The following is a 24494-nucleotide window of genomic DNA, read 5'->3' as shown; positions in this document are numbered from 1 at the left end:
TTTATATGTTGATTTGGGACACCGAGGTAAGGAAAATGTCCAAGGTTCTGCTTGATGGAGGCGGAGGCTCCTTAAGCAAGATTATGTTTTTGGAGGATTGCAATAGAGTGGTAAGCCTGATAGAAAGGCGGAGTGTTGTTGCTAGGGATGACACTTGGTCTTGTACGTTATTATTCGATTTTCATTTTTGATCTCAATGAGGTCGGGTTTTATCAGGTTTGAAAACTTGGCTCAAATTTTTCGACAATTGGATTAGAAGCGTATGTAATGTGGACATGGATTCAGGGTTTGGGTCCTATACCTAATAGTACCTATTATTGGAGTTTTAGAAATAAAAAATAAAATGGCCATGACCAAACAAGCAGGCATTGTTTGGGGTTCAATCAACACAAATAAATTGTGCGCATGTATCGGAATAGTAACCGAGGCACCTTTTGTTCCGGATCATTGAATGTCATAGAAGTATCCCATTTATCACCTGCCATTTTTATGCATGTCATTATATAGATGGATATTGGTCGAAATTAGGCCGATATGTCTTTATGTCTCCCTTCATACATGGGTGTTTCGGCCAGATATAGCGGATGAGTTGTTTAAAAAAGAACACAATGGTCTCATAATAAAATTCTGGCGCAACAGAAAGAATACGTCAGGTAGGGACGGAAATGGGACCAATGGGAGTAAAGAACTAAAACTCAGAGACTGATGGAACACCAAACACCTTTTTTTTTTCTCACCAACACATTGGAACATAAGTGTTCCCTCCACAATCATAAACAACGCCGCGAAGAGCAATACAAAATGGACAACGGAAAGAAGAAACATAAATGAACACCGAGGGTTTTCATTCACGACTACAATCTCAAAGAATTTGAGTTATTTTCAACAACTAGCAGAGAACGCGCTCTTCCATGCATTTTCATTCACCAACCCAACACTTCTCACCCCTTCTCCTTCACTCATCGATGGCATGCGGAACTGACTCAGCCTGAAAATCGAGTGTATGGCAAAATTGTTCAGTGCTATTTTAAGTGCAATAAGAGAGATGATCACAATCTCACATTACATAAAGAAGAAACTAAAAGAAAACTGTAAATTCTCGGGTTTCTTTTTACCTGTTTGCGGTATTTGAGGGCATAGAACATTTCAAGGTAACGACGAGCCTCAAGGCGGTCAAGGTTTGAGACATACTTCCAGAAACCGTAAACACCAGCAAGTGTGAGCAGCCTATCAGAGTAAATCTGCCATGTATATCTGCACAAGAGGTGAACCGAGAACAGGTTAGGATTGAAAGGAGCACAAAAGTTCACTGAAGTTCATTGATACAAGGTAAATGTCAATATTAGCTAAGTTATAGATCGTGAAGTTATCGAGGTGTGTTATTAATAACCACGGTTCAACACCAGTCGTCATTAGCGCCTGTGGTTCCCTTTACGTTAAAAATAAGGAATAAAAGAATAAACATATGCAAATAGCTGCTTACTTCTCCTCAATTCGCTTAAGTCCACCCAATGAGATAGCATCCCAGTGAGAAGGATCAGCCTTGCACTTATCAAAGAAATTGACAAGGAGATCAGCGGCCTTGTCTCCATGGTACGGGTCAATGTGGAATCCCGATTTTCCATTGACTATGATCTCAGCTGGGCCACCATGGCAAGTAGCAAAGGTTGGAAGTCCACAAGTCATTGCTTCAACAACAGTCAACCCAAAGGCTTCATAGTAAGCTGGCTGGACGAAAGCGCCCTTAGTGTCAGCAATGTACCTGTATAGCTCACCATTCCTAACACGGTTCATTTGAGCCGAGATCCACCTGAACTGGCCATTCAAGTTATACTGGTCAATCAGCTCATACATTTTCTTCATCTCTTCCTTCTCTTCTGTGTCCTTGGATTCTTTTCTACGGTCACCAGCGACAACAACAAGGTTGACGAGCTCTCTCAGTTTTTCATTCTTACCGTACCATTCAACAAGGCCAGTCATGTTCTTGACCCTGTCTAGCCTTGCCATTGAGAATATGATTGGTTTGTTTCGGTCCTTCAGAACACATCTGTTTACGTTTGTTAAACATAGATCAGTATTAGACTCAAAACACTAAGTCTCTTGTTAGATGGTCTTAGAATGACTTAATGAAAGGCTGCGTCACAATTGAAATTTAATGCGCACCAACTGTTACTATGGTTGTTGAAGCATGTAACATGAAGGTTAGGAAAAAGAAAACTTACATGTGCTCTTCATTTTGTACATCACTGTAAAGCAGCTCCTCAATTTCAGGATGGAGGGCAGTGAGTCTTTTCTTCTCTTCAGTGTAAGGGAAGTAAATAGACATATCGGCTCCAGGCGAGACTATGTTGAATTTAGGGTCGAACACATCGACTCCATGAACAACTCGGTATAGTCCAGGAAGGGTGAATGCCATGTGGCTCTCATATTGCCCAACAGTGTCTTTGCTGAAATAATCAAAAGATCACAATATAATCGAAGTTAGGATTTGTTCATTAAAGAAAGAATTTTACGCTGAAAGTTGTAAGTACAATCAGTCATATGGGCTTACTTTCCAGCTATCTCTTGGAATGTACTAGTGATGATAAAGTCAGTGTGATTCATTGCGATCAGGTCAGCAGTGAACTGGCACGAGAAGTGGTACTTCTCCTCAAATGACTTCCAGTAGATATCCGAGTTTGGATACTTGGTTTTCTCCAGAGCATGAGCAATAGTACACTGTAAAACAGAAACCCCACAAATTCAGCAAGTTTAGCCCTCAGAAACACAAGCAGAGTAGCATGGTCAACGAAAGAATACAGTCGGGTTGGGTCTACAGACCTGTGTAACTCCGAGCTTGTGGGCTAACAGAGAGGCAACAATGTTACCGTCACTATAGTTTCCGATTATTAAATCAGGCTTAGCTTGAAGCTCTCCCGTGACTTCGTTTGCAACATCCTGAGGGAAGACTAATTAGTATGAAACTCTACAAGGAAGTAACTTGATGCTAACAGGAGGGTTTGTATTACCTCAGTGTAAGTCTCCAGGTAAGGCCACACTTCGAATCGAGAAATCCAGTTCCTGACAACGCCCTTTTCCGTTCTAAAGGGTACTCGAAGAATGTGCGAGTGCTCAGTTCCAAAGACCTTCTCAAGACGCTGACCACAGGTGGTCCCGACTGCATCAGGAAGTAGACGGGTTACAATAAGGATCCGAGGGACAATGTCAAGCCCTTGTTGCTTGATGCGCAGAAGCATCTCGTGCTCCAAAGCACGAACTTGATCAAGGATGTAAACAACCTACAGATAAAAAAATTAATCAGACTACTACTCCAAATTTAATGTTAACTGTGTTAAAATTACATAGCAAAAGGCTAACAGGATACCTACCCGGTTCATTTTCCGAATTTTACAGATTTCTAATTCATTAATTTTGATATGTGAAGATACTGATACGACTTTTATTAATAAAAATGATCTTTCACCATATATATTTAAAAAAAACGAATACCTGGCCACCAGTGTCAGGGTAACCAAGGACATTGGCCTGGGCAAAGTAGCCATGTGGCGAGAGAATGACAACGTTGAATACCATCGGTATCCTCCCAAGGAATTTCTCGAGCGTGCATGAATCAGGAGCCTCAAGAAGATCTAGAAGAAGTTGAATCATGTCGAGCACTCTCTCGGCAGTGTCACCCCAGCCTCTCTCCAGACCGATTTCCTGAAATTTGTGATCGAACTCAGAGTAGGGTGTGTCTGGAGCAAGGGTGCTCAGAAACTCCTCAGCCTTTCTTATCACGGCTTGAAGGGAATCCAGATTTTGGATTCGGTCATTCACCATCATTGTCTGAAAAATACAAGAGAAGATTACAACTTTAGAAAAAAAGGACAGAAATGAATGCGATATTCCTGAAAAGAGCAGCACACTAGTTTAAATCAACATATGCATCACTTTATTCTGATGGACTTGACAATGACATGGACACTGACATTACGAATGCGTATATGAAAACCAATAGACTTTCAAAAATCAGATTCCAAATGAAAATCAACAAATCAAGTTGTAAATCCTGGTGCGCTAGTGTATCATGGCATTTTGCAGGTCATGACCTGAAAACTGAATATGTAGTTCAAGTCAGGTCAATTGCGTCGGATTGAGTTCTTTCTGATCGGGTCAATTCAGGTTGAGATATTCAAGTCCAGATCGGATTTGGGTCTGACCAATTTAGATCTGATTAATTTTGAAAAACCTTTGAACCTCTGACCCTCTGAGTAATAGCAGTTTTACCAAAGTTATTAAAATTTAGAGAAAAGCCGAAAATAATACAGTACTTATCAGCTTATATATGAAGAACAGAACACTCAGTAGCACCCCATTCATAATGATCTAATAAGAGCTGGTTCATCAAAATACAGTAAAAGCAAGAAATCAAATATACCTTGCCCTTGTAGTGGTGCATCCTGAGGAAATCGAGCAAAGGGCGCATGCTCTCCTTGTCATGGAACATCTTAGCAGAGAGGTGCCTGTTAAGGAACTCGACACCATTTCCAATGGACTTGGAAAGTGTTGGGCGCGGGAATGAGGCATTGAATGGCTCAAAATCAAGCTCAAGCACAAAGTTTCCATTAGCACTGTCAATGATTGAAGAGAAAAGAGCATTTCAGATTTTTGGATGATGCATAATTTCAAAAATATACGTTGTACAAAGTTGATCAGAAGACGAAGAAGATTGGCCTTGAACTTACGTTCCATTCACCAATTCCTCCTTGAAATGAAGGAACTCGGAGGGGGTCAACTCCTCAACAGCAAGAGCATCAACATTGACCCGGATGTACTCCCATACACCGGGCCTTGGACGAACAGCAAGTGTGATCCATGGAGACAACACAATTGCTTCCTGAAATCCACAGTTTTGCCCATTAAACAAATATAAGAAAAACAAATATTAGGAACAATTTTTTCGCTTAACGTTCTTCCTAATACTAGAACAAAAATGTATCCCTCTACTTATTTTCCCTATAACCCTATTTACTAACTAAGCATTGAAAAAATCGTTCCCTCCCTTTTCCTTCAAAGCCTTCTACGTCCAAACACGGCATAAGGATCATGATCTAGTTGCATGCACACCCCCGCCAACGACAAGACCTTACACTCGATAAAGATTTGAGGGCGAATAACACCCTAACATAACCCGCCATATAAAACCATCACTTTAACATGCACATGCATACATTTATGTGAATTTAAAGGTACTTATATAATACGGAGTATAAGAAAGGTATGAACTGAATACCTGGGTGTGCCTCAAAACTTCACCAAAGGGACCATCAGCAAGCTTGTTCTTGTCTGACATCGCTTCAAACTCAGACGCCACCTCATGAGCTTGCAAAATCCCCTTTCCATGACTTGAAATTCTATACAAATTTATTTGATTTTAATTTAAAAGTGGTTAATTTATCACATTATAAGTGATCCATCAAATTAAACAAACTTTTCCTAAAAAGAAACATATTGCATACACAATCCAATACCCAAAAATATAAAGAGAAAATTTTAATACAATTAACAACCGATTTCTATACATGCAAGTCATAAAACATAAATACTTCTGTAAGACGATTTTACACAAATTTATCGTAAAACGGGATCTTGTTGTAACTACTTTTAGCCACTAATAGGGTTGTGTTTGGATCCATTGTACAACTATATTAGTGTAAAACCGTTTTTACAGAAGACTAACTCGCAAGCTAGCACAAACATTAAATTACCCAAAAACCAAAAATGACATTTTTTTTTTGTTTTTTTCAAAACCTTATAGATACACTCAATTATACTGAAATAAATTCCAAAAACAGAATCCTTCTAGTTAAATGCAAAAGACATAAAAATGAAAAAAAAAAAAAAAAAAAAAAAAAAAAAAAAAAAAAAAAAAAAAAAAACATACAACAAAAATTGAGCAGAAAATTAATTAGTCGCAAATAACAAAAAGGGTAAACAAATGACTAAGACGTTTGAAATAATACCTAGAAAGGAAGGAAAGAATTTCATTTCTTTGAGCAGTGAGAGTTTCATCCAAACGTTCTTTGAGGCTAGGAACCCTGGTCAATCTTCCTGCCATTTTTCCTTCTTCTGTTGTTTCTTAGACAATTAATTACCTTCAATTGCACACAAATTTACCTACTAAATTAACCCAATAAAAAATTATACATAAAAAATTACCTAATCCTGTAAGATCAGTGACAACAGAAAATATGATGCTGCACACTTTTTAACAGGATAGTGTTGCATCAGTCAATTTAAACAATTAACAGTAAATGGAATATTTAATCTTAAAAAATGATGATTACTAATTAATTAATTAATCAATTAATTAATACTCCCGTATTTGTTGGGTTTATCTAGAATGGTCAAGATTTTCAACACTCACCAACCTCAAACCACTTACTACATGAACTACTTTACTCACTACAACAATAGTAACAATGTTACGCCCAGTGTCTCAATAGCTCCCGTAAATTACGGTCAATTGTTAGACATGTAAGTGACTATAAAGATTGAAACTTTTAACTAAATTATGAATTGGGTATTGAAAATTAAAGCATAAATGAATAATATATTGATGCATGTAAGAAAGAATTAAATAAATGGAGGAATCTTACTTAAATTGGTAAGAAAAATAGATTGTTACTGTTGGAGAAAAACAAAGAAAAAAGAAGAGGAATTTATACAAAATGTTGCATGAGTTTTTGGTGTGAGTCCATAGAATTTAACGTCAAAAATTAATGGTAAGGTCAGTTTCACTACCAATTCCAATGCAAAATTCATGTTTTTTTTTAATTAAATTAGTTGCATATTTCAAGGGAAAAAGCTGATGTCTTTTTTAAAATTTACTGAATCAATGAGGAAACTGATCAATCAGTGATCACAAGGGAGCAAATGCCATGCATGTAACTTATGTAAGCACATGGTTTTGTTGTAAAATGGTTTGAAAAACAGGGGATTATTATAGGGGGGAAAAAACAAGGGAAATTTGAGAAAAAAAAGAAAGAAAGAAAGAAGAAGAACACAAATAACTCACCACAAAAATGGTTAATGGTGTGAACTGTGAAGAAAGAAGTGAGTGAAGGGATGTGTTATTAGAAGTAAGAGGTTTTGTGGGATTTTATAGGAGAGCATCAACAAACAGGGTCGCTTCTATACCAAGCAATTCATCTAAATATTACTCATTTGTTCCCATTAATTATTTACCGATTAAAGTTTTCTTTTATATGTATAAAGAAAGAGTTTTGAGTTATAAGGGTGGTTTTGATATTGAAGGGTTTAAACCTCGGCCATGAGAATCACATTAGTCGTGACTTTATTAACTCATAACCTTTGTTTAAATTCCATCGGAATTAAAATTCCGTCAGTATATTTACCCTTTTTGGGTTTGACATCTGCTTTCAAGCAATCAATGTGATTCTGCCATTTTGTGATACGAGACTTCTACACCTTTTTAAAAAAATTGTTAGAAAATAAAATCTATGTTCTGGTTATAGTAAAAAAAAATTGATGCATTTGTGTTACTTGGTGATCGACTTTTTGTTTTTAATTATATACTCCCTCTGTCCTGGTTATTTGTTGACATTTTTTTATTTTTGGGTGTCATTTATTGTCATTTCTATTTTAAGAATGCGCGAAAGTGGCAATTTGCCACCTTAACTTTAGTCAATGGTGAAATTAGGCTCCTTAAGTTTCATTTGTAGCAATCAAGTCCCAAAACTTTGATCAAAAGTGAAATAAACCCCATTGTGTGATTTCTTAAGAATATTCCATCAAAATGAATTTCATAATCGAATTAATCAAATAAAAATTTTAATTTTTATAATCTTACAACTTTTATACAATATATAATTGTAATAGCTATTATTTTTGATAATTTTACAATTGTTAGACAATTTAATATAAATGTTAGAATAGCTCATTAATTTTTACCATATTTTTAATTTGTGTTATTATAGATGAATGTAAAATTATTGTTTAGGTGAATAATTAATTTTATATAAATTATTAAAAATGAAATTATTAATTTTTATTTGTTATTGGTTGTTTAATATAAATATAAAAATGATTTTTTTGTTGAATTTTAAGTAATTATTAAAAATCGGGGCTGAATTTCACTTTTTGTTAAAGTTAAGGGGCTTGATGGCTACAGTTGAAAGTTGAGGGGCCTAATTTCACCATTGATCAAAGTTAAGGGGGCAAATTGCCAATTTTGCGTTTAAGAATGTATTTGATAAGTAATTTGATCATTCTCATTCAATTTGTTCCACTTGTCATTTAGTTATTGGTCTTCTCCTCTTTCCTTGATCTTTGTGCCAAAATCAAAGGATAACAATTGACCAGAACGGAGGAGGGAGTACTATATATCTATAAAGTTATGAGAACTTAAAAACAGAAAATTAAAAAAAATTAAAATTTATTCTAAGTGTGGACCTCAATCAGCATCCAAGTGTCAACTGATTGTCGCTCTTTAAAAGAAAATATTATTAATCTATTCCGAAAAGAAAAATGTAAAATAGTATTTTTAACAAAGTTTTTAAGGTCCTCTTCTTTTGGACTTAACATTTCAGATCCTATAAGTTCAGTTAAGTTCAGTTCAGATTCTATAAGTTCAGTTCAAATCTAATAAGTTTAGTTCAGATCTTATAAGTTCAGTTCAGTTCAGTTCATATCCTATAAGTTCAGTTCAGAAGAATTCAGATCCTATAAATTTAGTTCAGAAAAGCTATATACGGACTTACGGAGTATTATTTTTAAAGACCGATACAAAAACATTTGACATTAATTATTCGATACATACATTATTATTTTAAAAAAAATCACTCCTCTCATTAATAATTTCAGCATCACAGTAGATTCGGGCATGCTTGATAAAAAACGGAATAAGGCTATGTATTAGGTACGAAACAACATAGTCAAAAACATTTGGCGAGTCAATGGATCTGTTGTTGAGAGTGATAGTGAAGATGAAAGTGATGAGGATTATGATAATATGGAAATAAATGGTTAGATAAAAAAATATAATATGTGATTTATTTGTTATCGTAATGTAATTGTAGTAATTTAATGTATGAATAAATCAATGTATATAAAGCGGAAAAATGTTATTATTCTACCGTGTGTTTTAGACTATAATTTTTTTATCAATATTCTCTCTTGGCAAGTAATAATATTATATTAATAATGATAATAATATTATATTGTAATAAATTTTTTTTCGTCGCTGGGAGAGCTGGATACGGATGTTGTGGCTTTGCTCAATCGGATCCAAAAATTTTCTATTTCTCAGGATGCAGGGGTTTGCGCGGCCGCTTATATTTTTACTAGACTTAACTTTGTTATCGCCAAGGGAGTGGGGACCCAGATTGTATCTCGGTTGCCCACTAATTTCTTGTAAAAAATTTGATTATTTTTAATACAAGTTCATGTAAACTTTTACTTTTATAATAATAATAATAATAAAAAATTTCATGTAAACTTTTACTTTTATTTTAATGAAAGCTGCGCGCATCTTATAATAAAAAAAAAATAATAATAATAATAGTTAAGTAAAATAAAATAAAATAAAATAAAATAAAATAAAATAAAGTTAATTTAAGTTCGACTCATATAAGTTCAGTTCAGTTTAGATCTTATAAGTTCAGTTCAGTTCAGATCATATAAGTTCAGTTCAGATCCTACAAGTTCAGTTCAGATCCTATAAGTTCAGATCAGTTTAGATCCTATAAATCCAGTTCAGTTCAGTTCAGATTCTATAAGTTCAGTTTAATTCAGATCAGATTTATTTCAATCCAAAAGAATAGGGCCTAACTAACACAGATCACATACTAATAAGTATGCCAAATTTGTGTCCTCTGTATATATAGTTATTGTGAAAAAAAATATGGGTAGTTATTGTGAAAAAAAAGTATGGGGTTTTAGATTATTTTATCGACAATAGTAAATGAAGCATAAACAGTGAGTAGTTCTTTTCGGTTCAGCTGTAACATATTTTAATATATATCGAAAGTTACGAAGATTATCTACCATAGTGAGAAATTGATCATAGTGAATGAGGTGTTTGCCATTTATTACACTCCTATTACGGAATAAATCAATCAATCAATCAATCAATACATATATATAAAGCAGAAACTTTTCGAGCGATATTAGAGAGTCCAAATTTTTTAGAAATCCTAACAAGAGTAGATTTCGAAAAAAATTAAATAAATAAAGTTATCCTAATAAAAGTAGATTTCTTAGTATTTAAAACAAATTTTAATAAAATTATCCTAATATAAGTAGATCAAATATATTTTAATAAAATTATCCTAATATAAATATAAAATTATCAAACAGATAATAGAAATTCATAATAATAGTTCAAGTTATCGTATTTATTTTCCCCCACTTACGGTCTCATACATTTTTATTTTGTATTCTCGCATCAAAATTCAAGAAGCTGGCGGATAAAAGATGAATTTATTTTATAAAAGTGTTATGTGAAGATGATGTAGTGTAATCTTACGTAGTTACACGAAATATAAGTTACGATTTTATCAAAAATGTAATCACTAAATAATCATTGGAGTGTGTGTATAGAAATCATAAACATAAATGCCTCCATATACATTCAAGTTATCAATACATAAAACATTTTACTAATCTATATATGTTTCTATTTTTGTTTAACTAATTTACTTTCTATAAGAATGTGGAGATCATTAGATGAAGGAATGAAACCGAGAAAAACTGAAGTAGAATTTGAGGGTTTAAACAACTCCAAGCTTTTGTGTAACAATGGAATAACTCATAGTGTTATTCATATGATGAATCAATGATCGGTTCGTAGGTGCTAAATACTCAAAATACACTATGTAACTATATGGTATATTAATGTCATACACATTATTCATATACTATATCTCATATTTCATTATAAAAATTAACTGAAACCTAAAAAACAAGCTTAAAAGATAACTGAAAATTCGGAGCCGATCAGTTAACCGATTAAATAAAAACTGCTTTTTAAACTAACCGGAAAGATAGTTTTTTTTATAATATGGCATAAAAGGACATAGTAAGTACTCCATATTTAATATTATAAATTGAAGTATTAAAAAAAAATACATGTAGCTTATTTCTTACATGCTTCACTTATTTTGGTAAATAATTTATCCACCAAATACTTACAAAAAGAAGATAAATGAAATTTTGGTCAGATAAATTTAAGCTTATTTTTTTTCGAAACAGAGTCTAAATATGAGATTTTTAATTTCATGATCTCTCGACCTTCATAATATCAAATTAATTTCTTTTTCTATTTTTTTTTTTTTTTTGCCCATGTTTACTTACTTTTGAACCTATTGTTAAAAGTTAATCTCATGTTCCATTTTTAATTTTATAAACTTGATTAATAAAATAAATAGCTATTGGTTCAGAATTAATATTAGCAATGAGACATTGTAACACAAAGTACGTATATATATCATAATCATGAGAAATAGAATAAATAAACAATTGGTTCAAAATAAGCGTTCCATATAAGAAAATTGTTAACTCTACAATAAGAAAAAACAAATTTGATCAAAAGGAAAATTTATCACAATTGTCCATCCAATTATATATCTTTTGTCTTGGATGCAAAATAATATAAATAAAGTTTCGTACTCAAACTAAATTTTAAGTCATGTCAACCATGGGTGTTAGCTAGGCATGGGTAAATAAAATATCAGAAATATTTGAAAACTATAGAGTAAGCGATAATATAACATTTATATGGAACAAACTAATTCAAGATCTACACAAGTTGATCTATGGTTTTGAAATTTCTTACTTGTGACAACTAAAGGCATATAATTTTTCTAATTAATATGGGTATGAGAAAGCCTACCTTTATCCTGTTTCCTCGCCTGTATGACATCCTTGTTTTTAGGAGTCGCTTTTTTTCCTATTATTCGAGACTTGGTAGAATATTTTAGTCCCGTTAGACTTTGGGAGCAATTCATTATCTTTTAGGAATTTCACACTAAATGTACGTCATCCTCTTCGCAATGATCCTATGTATTGTTTTTGCAGAGTCGTCAATACATTAGTTTGACCATGATATTTGACATATTATTGGTCAAAGTTATAAACGACGTTTGACTCTTGAGAAGCAATGGGAAAGATGTTCATTAAGAAGGGAAGGGAGTATACATGATGAATTTTTTAACATAACTCATAATGGTATATTTTACCAAGTGTGGTATGTCGGTTCTGTTGTTGAGGAACATCAACTCTGTAAGAGGTCTATCTAAAGAGACATTGTCTTATTATCAATCGTCTTGGGAAATTCGAAATAGAAAGGAAGATAATTACGGGTTCCAAAGTTGGCAAAAGGTACTAAACCAAGCATATAGGAATGACTTCCTCGAACACAAATATTCCTTTCGTTCTTAAGCGGAGACAATATACATTGAGGCTATGCCACGCTAGACAATAAACAAGAGTCGGGGACAATCACTTAATCATGTTGGAATTTATGTGCGGAAACCAGTTTTTAGTAATGACCACTTTTACGTAGAAGCGTCAAGAATAACGTCATCTAAGGGATTAAGGTTCTCATCGTGATAGAGACCAAATGTATCAAGGCCAAACGAAGGACATTATTTACAAAGAAGTTTTCACAAATTTATCAAATTATGTGTCGTATTATATATTTTGTATGACGCTTATAAGGACAAGTAGTTTTAATTGTAAATAGCTATTTCTGTTAAAAACCGATGAAACGTGAGATTATAAGAATAATAACTCTACAACCCAATTATATCTGTGAATGTTATACAACTGATATAGTCAATACCAAATGCCAACATTTTTGTTGCGTTTTTGTGAGGGGAACTGATGATTAATCACTTCTCATCTAAATCAACTCTCGAAATTTTGTTTGCTCTCATTACTTTTTGTTAAAAATTTAATAGTTTTCTATTACCAGACCATGGTAATTGGTAAGGTAAACAAACGTTTCAGCGTTGCCATAAAATACTAACTTGGTAACTCAACGATTTTAAATGATGTCATAAAACTAATAAATGATGTTGCCCCGTGCATTCTATGCAATAGAATCACGGGTATTTTTGATTGTTGTTTAGAGACCAATAATTCTGTTAGAATTCAGTTTGGATTTGATGTTGCGAGAAGTTTATAAAGAGCAAATACTCTTAATTGTAGATATATAATCAAGGTAAAATTATGTTTAAGAGATCTAACATTTTCTTTGAACACACTATATATAATTATGATAATTGTTGTTTTACGTAATATCATTCAGTTTTACGTAGTTGTTGTAGGTTAAAATAATTTACAAGACTCATAAAAGTCTGTCTCGGTTATTAAGAATTATTTTGGTGAGTTGTACCATGTTTACAAAGAGAGCGTTTTTTATTGAATTAAAAACCAATTGTGCCCGCGACAATGAAAAAGCAAAGTACATATTATAACTAAATCACTTGATGTTATAAGTACTATTGAATGTCAATTTTTTAACGGTAATAGCACTAATAATTCATCAATCAACTATACCAACCATGAATTTTTTTCATCAATGATTCAACATAGTTGGACTTTTTGGTTAACTTAAAAATATATTTTTACAGATAATTCTAATAGGAGCCCCGTGCATCGCACGGGCTTTCCAACTAGTACATATATATAAAGCAGAAACTTTTCGAGCGATATTAGAAAGTCCAACTTTTTTAGAATTCCTATATATAAAATAAGTTTTATATAAAATTATTATCATTATCCTAATAAGTGTAGATCTAGCTTTTTTCTCTTAATAATTTATGAGAAAATTATCCTAATCGGAGTAAATCTAATAATTTATGAGAAAATAATCCTACTAGAAATAGAACCATTATTTATGAGAAAAATAATACTAATAGAACTAGATCTAAAAATAGGAAAATAACTTTATAAAGAATATTTATTTTAGAAATATTTATAAGGCAAAATGTCATTTAATAAACGTATAAAAGTGTTAAAATTGCCTACATTTTATAAACATAGAATTACTCTTTGTGAGAAAAAAAATCCTAATTTTTAACAAATATAAAATATTGTCAAAAATCTAAGTTGTTCGATTTTAACTACTTAGGGAAACCCGTGTTGTAATAAAGATAATTATATTTTAAAACTTTTTTGAATATTTAAAAGATTTACAAAGATTCGAGTTGTTTTTTTTTTTTTGAGGAAAAGATTCGAGTTGTTAATTATAACCAAACACGTAATTATCTTTAACAAAAACTTTAAAAAAAAGCTGATTTTTATTTTAAAAAAATAATTCAGGAAATAGTAACATGTCATATTAGAAAAAAGAAGTAAAGAATGACATTTACTTAGCATTTGGCTTATACAATGGCGGTGGAATGAGAATAATTTCTATAATGACTATATTAGAAATAAACAACTACAACGATGGCATAAATAGTTTAAATCCGACTTTCTATGACGTATCAAATGTGTATGATTAGATTACCAATAATATTCACATAAGATTAAAAACCAATTGAACGACCATTTAATAGTCAAGTTTAATCTTTAATTAATTACATTCTGGTGACCTAAAATATTTAATAGTCAACTTTAATCTTAATTAATTATATTTTCAGTGAAATAAAGTGCAAAATTGGAGGTTAAACTACATACAAAATAGAATAATCAACATAATATTGCAAAAAAAAAATGGTTAATTTGTTATTTCAACATATGTTTTAAGTATTCCATATAAAATACTAAGAATGTTATGTATAGGTCACTAAAGTGGATTGTCAAAATCTTAAGGCACCAAAGTGGAGTTATGCAAACCTCGAGGCACTAAAGTGGAATTAGGCTAAAACTCAGTTACTCAGGCCACCAAAGTGGAAATACATCTTTTTTGTAAATGGTTAACCATGAGGTATCTCGTATGGATTTAATTAGTTGAATATAAGGTACTCCTTAGTGTAATAAACTAGGTCAAACTTATAAGTTTGACGTTACGATAAAAACAACTAATTGCATATATATTGGTAAAGAAGTGAAACGATTGTACATATGTATTTAGTAATTTGAAGTCAGTTTCTTAAAATTGAACCTCTTTTCTGAGGATTTGCTTATTTTGTTAGCTGAATAACAATGTAAGATAATGAGACTTGATTTTGTTAATAAATGACATTTCAAATAAACAAAATTGAGTTATAATTTTAATAAAATTAATCTTAAACTAATCGAGTTTAAAAGTAGTATCCTAATATCTTACTCCCTACAATTCACACAAAACTCCTCATTTGCTTTTTCTAGATCAAAGTTTGAAAAGTTTGACCGTAATTCACTCAAAAATACATTTCACATCTACAAGTGGACAATAGGTTATGTAGATGATGAAATTACCCTTAAAAAATAGTCCCAGTTTAGAAAGGTGAAACAATGAATGAGACAACGCCCATAAATGAAAAAGGTAAACAAATGACTGAGACAGAGTGAGTAGTTTATAAGGAACTGAAAATTAGGATCTGATAAATTAGCTGGTTCACTAAAAAATGTTTGACAAACTAACAGGTAGCTGATGCCTTATTATTGGTAAATAGCATAGAAAGACATAATAAGTACCCCATATTTAATATCGATTTTTCTAATGTTTTCCCTAAGGGCACACATTAGGAGTCTAAATAAAGAAATAATTAAAGAAATATTATAAATTGAAGGGTAGAAAAAAAAAAAGACAGGTAAGTTTATTTCTTCTCACATGCTACTTTTATTCTGGTAAATAAGTTACTTACCAAATGACAAATACTTATAAAAAAATAAAGTAAATGATTTTTTTGGTAAGAATGAGCTTAAGCTTATTTGTTTTGCAAACAAGGCTTAAATATTAGATTTTTCCATGATCCCCTAACCTTTCTAATATCAAATTTATTTCATTTTAATGTTTTTTGCCCATGTATCAAAGCCACACGAAAAACATTATTTACAAAAAAAAAATTCACAAATTTATTAAACTATATATATTTTGCGTAGACTTTTTAAGGATAAGTAGTCTTATTGTAAATAATCAAAGGCTACTTCGCTTAAAAACAGATAGTGAGTGCGATAAGAACGGTAACACTATAATTATTCAATAACCCAACGATTTTAATGAAGTTATAAACTAATAACTAATGTTGTCACATATGATAGATACAAGGAGTATAATTATGACACCTATTGTTTTACGTAACACCGTTTAGTTTTACTTAGTTGTTGAAGGTTAAAATAATTTGGAAAATTCATAAAGGTATGTTTCAGTTATATAGGGTTCATTTAGGTAATTTGCACCATGTTTATGGACATGCATTTGTATTTAATTAAAAACTGATGGTACCTGTAGTAGCGACGTACTATAACTATGTCGCTTGATGTTTTACAAATGATATGATTACTACTAATTAAACAGCAAACCTTTCGTGCTAAAAGCAACATAGGTGATCAACTACAACAAACCACGAACATTTGTTTCATCAAATGATTCAATATAGTTAGACCTTTTTTTTTATCAAGTTAAGCATATATTTTAAAGATGATCCTAATAAGAGCCCCGTGCATACGGGTTTCCAACTAGTTATAAATAAAAATGAAGTAAAACCTGTTGTTGAAGTTGAGTTTGTGCACCAACCCGGAAAGGGTAAATATGCAGTACAAAAAGTTATTACAAATCTGCTCACAATCCTACAGGATTCCCATTATGTGACTTGTAAATGCAATTTGGAAATAATTCAAATTAGGTAAAATAATTAAAATAGAATTAATAATGCATTTAATAACATTTTGCTAAATGATGCCTAAATGCCTAGATGCCGTGGCATTTGGTACTAGTACCAAACTAACACAAACTCCAACTTCTTTTTATATCCAAAAATGAAAGCATATCATAAACCTTCATTATTTTGAACTTGTAACATTAATAGAAGTGACCTATACCAATTACTTACGTCTTCATTTTATTTTCTCTTTTGTTATTTCATAGACTTTTGCAGAGATACAATTAGGTAGGGAAATGTCTAATCTTATGTTGGATTTATGATTATAAAAAATGATAAGATATGAGGATTTTTTTTGAAAACATATTGATTATAATTTTCTCTCATAATTTTTAGAATTGCTATCTAGCTTTCTCAATTTAAACATATAAGTTGTAATACAAAGTACGGTTATACAAAATTTGGATGTTTATACATATATTTTTTTCTTCGGTTTTTCTATCCTATGCCCACTAGGCATAGGATAAGAAAACAAAAAAGGAAATAATTAAATGATGTTTTTATGTGAACTTGCAATATTTCATTATTTTTACTTTTCTTTACAAGAAATATATTTATTTCTTTCCTTTTTTATTTTCTTATCTAATGCCTAATGAGCATAGGTTAGAAAAACCCTTTTTTTTACCCATATGAGATGAGAACAATAAAAATAAACATTTGATTTAATATTTGTGATTCAATCATTAAGTCAAGGGAGGTTTGGTGACAAATTTACAATAAATGTGAAAAAACAGTTAGAGTCGGACCCTCTCGGTATAGTTAAAGTCATCCACTAAATGCAAGTTATTCATTTAATTTTCATATTTTTTAACGTAACTTACTAAAATTTTAGAATCTGATTAAGTTGAAGGATTGCATGTGAACTAGTCCAATTCCTCGTAAATTTGTGTTTCACCCTTAGTCGACTTGCTTGGAATGAGAGTGGTTACTGGTGGTTGTGGAAGGGAGTAATGAGAGCTAAAATAAGAAGAAATAGGAGAAGATTAGTGGTTACTGGTGGTTGTGGAAGGTAAAAAGAGGAGGTGAGGGAGGAATTATTACCTCCATATGGAGATAATGCATTACTTGGGGGAGAGGTAGAGAACAATTACTCCCTTAATGGAGCGATTATTACACTATATTTTCCCATTTCTATCTATTTCTATCTCTAACACCCATCAATTCCCTCCATTTTTTAGTTCATTTTAGCTCTATTACTCCCTTAATAATTACTCTCATTCCAAGCAAGTCGACTCTGTTTTTTAGATTTAATTTCAACTCATTTCAGTTCAGTTCAGTTTAACTTGATTCAGTTCATTTTAGTTTATCTCTTCATAAATTAACTCGTACTTCATTTCATTTCAATTTAATTCAGTTCATTTCAGCTTTTTTTAATCGAAAAAAAACGAAGCCTAATTATATGAACAACTAGTCTTGCTATAGATGGATATATCTATCTATAGCTACAGACAGGTCAAATAGATTGAAAGTGGTGACATTTTTTGCCCCCACCATCCTATTTATTGCTTGTCCTATTAAGAATATGATATTATATTTAGCTAGTCTTTAGTTATAGACGGATATGTGTTGTCTATAATGGGATTTTGTGTTATATGAAAGACACAAACATTAGCTTAACGAATTTTGGTATGCCTTGATTATGCAATACATAGGACTCTATGCTAAAGTCAGGTGTATAGTCAGTCTTAACTAAAAAACACTGTTTGTAACATTAGCATTTGCCAACTTTTAAGTGTGATTGATAGTTAACGTACTCTTCTCATAATAATTTTAATAAATAAGAATATAGCTCATAAATAATTGTACTTAAACTTTTGTAGATACATACATGTGCTTTGTGGATATGATCCAAAGACAATGTTAGCTAATCATGATCATATTTAATTTATTATTTTAAGAAGAAGGAATAAATTTAGTCTAACATATAATTATTCCATTAACACTAATAATTGTTTACTATTGTATTCCCTAGCTTTTGTTGTTGTCGTCTAGGTGACAATATAAGTCTTTTTGACTAGGGAAAAGGAGAGGTAACGTTACTAACAAAATAACATATAAATAAATCATAAAGTTGAAAGAAAGTGACCCTAAAAGAATTTATAATAAATAATAGTAATGTACTATATATAATGGTTTTACTCCGCATCTTGTATTATATATCTCATTTATTAATGTAAATACGACTAGTAATCAGAATAACATACTATAACAGAAATCGTACACGGTACACTACAACATATTTTTACACAAGACCAATTGAAATGATTAATTTGCAAATTTAAGAAGGGATTGAGGTATAGAAAGGTGGAGTTATTGTCTTATTGATAATAAAATTAATTTACTATAAAAAAATTGTAAAATATGTCTATTATTCCAGCTACTCCTTTAGTCCAAATTATTTATTTATATTTAATTAAAATAACACTCATAAAAAAAAAGAGAGAATAAATAATTGAGAACGTGAGGAGTACATTTCTATCTTCAGAAGTTTTTACCCCTCTAAATGAAGACCTCGTCACACAAATGGATAAAGTTGAAACAAATTATTGCATGGCAGAAGTTAGTATAGTTGGGTTGTTGGAGTATATACTTTTCCAGGCCCGATAACGGAACTTATTATGGTATATTGGTATCAGAGCCCATAGTCGAAAATAAACTAAAACAGATATTTGGGCATGAAAAATAGAAAAAAAAAACTGGGCCAGAAAAATAACAGTGGGATAAAAAGACTTAAAAAAATCCAATCTGGCTTATCAGGGACCTCACATGTGAGGGGGAGTGTCACAAGATACAAACCACCCATGATAAAAAGCGCATGTGAGTATCCTCACATTTGGAAAAAGAGGAGAAAGTTGTCTATCATATAAACCAAGGAGTTACTCCACCCATTGTCAATTGGTTTTGGGATGGAACCTCCTGGATTTATAAGTCGACTCTCTCCTCCATGCAGTGCGGCCTGACCGATAATGAAACTTATCATTATTCAATACCAAATTACCAATTATTAAAATTTATTCTCCTATTCTACATCACCGTCCCATTGTGAAAATGGCACAAGAATTAAGAAAGTGAGTTTAGATCACACAAAACGGACAATGGGACAGTTATGTGAATAGACGGAAATGGAATTGAATTTGGACCACACAACACTTACCAAAAATAGACAATAGGACAGTTACCCGACTAGACGAAAATGGACAATAAAACGATTATCTAAAATAGGAGGGAGTATTATTTACAAAGAATAAAAAGATAAATAAATAATTAGAACAACAGTACAACTCCATTTTAGATACAACTGATTGAAACAAAGAGTATTTAGACGTAGGCACGTAGCAATGTAGTATGCTTATGAAAGGCCACTAGTAAATGGATAGATAAAGTATACCGCTACTCATACAAACTTATTTAATATAGCAACATAATAATTAACACGTAAATTTGTAAGCATGCATACCTGAAAAATTGATACTTGAAAATGTGAATGCAATAAGATGGAAATCAATCAGTAAACAAAACTTTGAAAATGGATGAATTTTATAAATGTTACTAATAATGTGTATTAAGATGAATTAAAAATAATTGGGTATGATGAATGAAGTGAAATTAAGTAGTGGGGGCTTTAAATAGTGGCGTAGTCGGTGTTCGTTGGTTAGGAAGGTTAAACATCTATTTCCATGAAGGTAAGACACCAAAAAAATATAACCAACCAACCAACCAACTTGGAATTCAAGAAAGATTACTGTGTTGTATTACTAAAACCATTAACACAACTGGTTTTAGTAGGTTTACCCACATTTTTCAGCTCCTAGTTTACCTATATCTATACATACTGAGCTCACTGAAGTCAATTACTAGTCCATACTCCGTACTTCCTATATATAATAGCACAAATTGTCGTGTGTTGCGGATATATCTATCATAAGAACTAGTTTTATACCCGTGCAAATTGCACGGGATTGTTATTTAGGTGGTTGTAAAAAAACGTGTTAATAGTGGTTGCTCTTTAAATGAAGTATGTATCCAAAATATCTAAAATATAGCAATAATAAAGTTGTATCTATCGAGAGTATATATATTAATATAACAATAAGTCAATAACTCCACGAAAATACCAAAGCATAACAATAAGCTGTTACGGTGTAAAATCATAAGTAAATTGTACTATAATTTCTCGAAAACTTCTTTACAAACTACGTTATTTGTTCTAGTGGACACGCATTTATCATTATCGCAAATCAGAATCCTCAGTCCTTTTTTGCTTGTGACTCATGAAATAGCCACAAACTTGTAAAGGTGAATTGGTCTGAATAGTAACATACCCGTCCAAATTGTTAAACCTGCTTTTCATTTAGTGCACGTTTGTAGAACCCGTGTAAGTTTAAAATAATTTTAACCCAATTTTCATTTAGTTTGTTAATTAGTAAAATAGGACAAAATTAAAATCGTCACTCGTGCACATTTTAAAACGCTCGTAATATTATTAAAATATAAGACACACTATCAATAACGTTATTTCTAACTAACAAACAAAAATTGGTCTTTAAAAGAAACCAACTTTAAACCACCACGTACGGCCATATAAAATAATCTGATATAATTACTCTAATAATCCCATGTAATTGCACAACCTAAGGCCATATAAATTAATTCTAACATGAAAGGATATATTTTTTTCCACCTTGTGTAGCGACACACCATAAAAACTTTTATAATTAATTGTCAAAGTTAACGCATTTTTAATGAGACAATATTCCTTTTCAACGAAATACATGTGTTGATAATAATTCTTTTAAAGCTCATAAATCATACTTCTATCAAACTTAACTCAAAATACTATTACCGTTTAAAAATATGCTTCGTTAATCAAGTACTTCGTATGAAGATAGAGTTTCCAGCCTCTTTAATTGTTGATTTTAGCATCTCTAACAAAAAACTCATTAGTTTAACTGCAAAACTATTAACCTTGTAGTACATAGATAGTGTGCTTTGGTAGTTAAACTGGTGATTTTTTATACATCATTAATGGTTGATTTTAGCGTATATCTTGTGCACTACATAGAAATCAACGTAATATATTTATATAGATATTAGGTAAATTTATCATCGTAGTACATACTAATTTACGTAAAATAATTATCGATGTAGTATATATTAATAAATTTGTACAATACAATTATTAAAATAATTGTCAACGTAGTACGTGTTTAGTAGAGGAGAATGAGTATGTGAAATTAGAGAGAATAGATCAGAGAGAAATAAAAGAGAGAAAATGGGAGGAGAAATGAGAGGGGTATAATTATCAATAATGTATCGATGAGTAAAATGTGTCTTTATCGAAAATCAAAGACTTAATTTTATCATGTCATAATTGCGATTATAACTTTGAATTATAAATTCATTACCAATAAAGAGATTCATTATCATTATAGGCATAATAAAGATATCGTGATTTTTTAACTACACATTTCGCATCCAAATTATATTCCTCCATACTTGTCATTTATCAAATGAAAATATGAAAAAAATAAATAAAATATTATCACATTGTTATAATTTACAATATATTTGGGAAATTTCTTTGGGCCAACCTTATTTAGTCTATCACATACGCGTTTATCACTATATTAAATAACATATTATCAACTATCATACCGTCAAACTATTTAACCCATGCAAAATTACGCGGTACTACGTTATAATCAAATTTGTGTAAAGGAGTTTTATTAAAATTTCGGATTTCCAATGAGCCTATGAAGATATTATCTTGTCTAGACCTATTAAAAATTGCCTTGACCTGTTTATCTTAGGCCAAGGCAAATAAATCATAACTTGCGACCTTATTAATCTCTTAATTTAGGGTCAAAATTTAAACCTGACACAATTAGTCTGATAGGCAAAGATAAGTTTATTTTATAGAAAGAAAATTAATTAATGATTCAATTAATAAGGTGTTGAATTAAGTTCTATAAGCCATATATTTTCAAAAACGTATATGTATATCTAAAATGAGTACATATACTAATAATTTCGTGATTGATATTGTGGAGTATTTTTGACCTCAGTCTATGTCTTGTAAATTTTGAGCCCGTCACTCTCAAGTAATTTATCTAATATACATGGTTTGCGAGCTATCATATATACCCGTGAGTTTACCCTAGCGTCACAGGGTCCCTTAGTCATCAAAAAAATTGCAAAATAATATTTAGATAGAGAGAGTATACTTTTAAAATTTTAATTTATCCAATAAAATTTTAGTTATAATAATAATAAAAAAATATAAATACAGGATGGATTTTTGAACTTTTTAGGCGACAGATATGTACGGTGATGATATTAAAAATAGACTGCTTAAAAACATGTCCAATAATAAACATGGGTCATTAACCCATTAGTTTAAATACATGACCAACCATTAAAATTAATTAAAATCCCTACTTTGCTCACGTTTCCTCATTCATTAAGCAGTCAATCTTCTTCTTCAACCCTCGGGATTTAACCCTGACCTACACCGGAGTAAATTCCCTTCTCATTTCACTCCGTCTCACCTACGCAGTAGACTATTTCCATTTCAAGATCATCGGAACACCGGCTAAACACTATATTTCTCAATCTCCTTTTCTTTTGATCCTTCATAAATTTTTCCCATATTTTTTCGATTTCGATAAATTTTTTATTTATAGTCTTTTATGGCTATATTATTCGGGTTCGGTAATTTTTTTTTTTTTTTTATCGAAGTATGTCTGGGTGTTACTATTTAACAAAATTTAACAATTGATTATTTCGGTAAATATTCGGATATCAACAATCAGATATATCCGTAGTTCCTCGGATCAGGCATCGAAAATTTTGAACTTTAAATCGGATATCTGATTCACGTAATTTCAATTCAACAATTTTTTCACTCCTCTTTAATTATTTTCTAGTATTTTTAAATTACATTTTTCGTTATATGTTTTCCTGGTATTTTCATTTTAAAAAAATTATTGCCTATTATAAGAAAGTTATTTTTTTTGTAATTTTTGCTCTATTATAAGCAAATTATTATTATTTTTTCGGTGATTTATGCTCTATTAAGTTGATAAACTGAATTTTTTCACTTGTTGATTTTGTTAATTTTAAATATATATATTTACCCATTAATGTTTAATTATTTAAATAAAACTATAAACTCTACTGCTCCGTACTATTAGGAGTAATTGATTGTCAAATGTCAATGGTATACATAAAGGAGTTTATTCAACAAAAGATGTTGGATAATTAATTCACATACAGAACATGGGGCCTAAAAATCAGGAAACTAAAAACCGCCTTTGACCTATTGACTTTTAACCACAGAGCGACACGTAGGCTCTGTGGTTGTTCTTTTAATGAATAGGATTGTAAGTTTTTAAATATATAATTATTTTGGCCGAATTTAAGTTGATTATCATTGTTCACATATCAAGTCTCATTTATAAAGCATAAACTATGTGAAATATTGCTTAGTTATTATGAGTGGTAGGGTAAATTTCAAACAAAATTAATTCTCATCAAAGACGTGGGCCCTTGAACTTCCTACTTTTAAGGATTGCTCGACAAATAAGCTTTGTGGTTGTTCTATTAATATATAGGACTAGTCTTAAACCCGTGTAATTTTACAATTGATTATTATTAAAATGATCCTTATTAATCCTT

At 31.1% G+C, this 24494-nt stretch overlaps 1 protein-coding gene across 9 annotated transcripts; it reads right to left on the bottom strand.

Moving 5' to 3' along the window:
• Positions 1-708: 708 nt before the first annotated feature.
• LOC141592478 (sucrose synthase) lies at positions 709-20409 on the bottom strand. Of its 9 annotated transcripts, none has more exons than XM_074413164.1 (13): positions 20275-20409; positions 6003-6134; positions 5273-5393; positions 4725-4876; positions 4418-4610; positions 3490-3825; positions 3009-3278; positions 2821-2937; positions 2552-2718; positions 2223-2447; positions 1484-2047; positions 1116-1254; positions 709-988 (listed from the first exon to the last, which is right to left on the bottom strand). In XM_074413164.1, exons 2-13 carry the CDS (start codon positions 6095-6097, stop codon positions 956-958), a joined length of 2412 nt encoding a protein of 803 aa, XP_074269265.1. In that variant the 5' UTR covers positions 6098-6134; positions 20275-20409; the 3' UTR covers positions 709-955. The 9 variants fall into 9 exon arrangements, with proteins under 9 accessions (XP_074269265.1, XP_074269273.1, XP_074269272.1 ...); XM_074413172.1 differs by having other exon boundaries at positions 6003-6108; positions 20275-20402; XM_074413171.1 differs by lacking the exon at positions 20275-20409 and adding an exon at positions 7058-7250 and having other exon boundaries at positions 6003-6108.
• Between the last annotated feature and the right edge of the window lie 4085 nt (positions 20410-24494).

The sequence above is a fragment of the Silene latifolia genome, chromosome 7 (genome assembly GCF_048544455.1).
Source record: "Silene latifolia isolate original U9 population chromosome 7, ASM4854445v1, whole genome shotgun sequence".
Taxonomy (NCBI): domain Eukaryota; kingdom Viridiplantae; phylum Streptophyta; class Magnoliopsida; order Caryophyllales; family Caryophyllaceae; genus Silene; species Silene latifolia.
The sequence above is the reverse complement of the archived record's forward strand: the minus strand, read 5'-3'. Positions and strand labels throughout refer to the sequence as shown.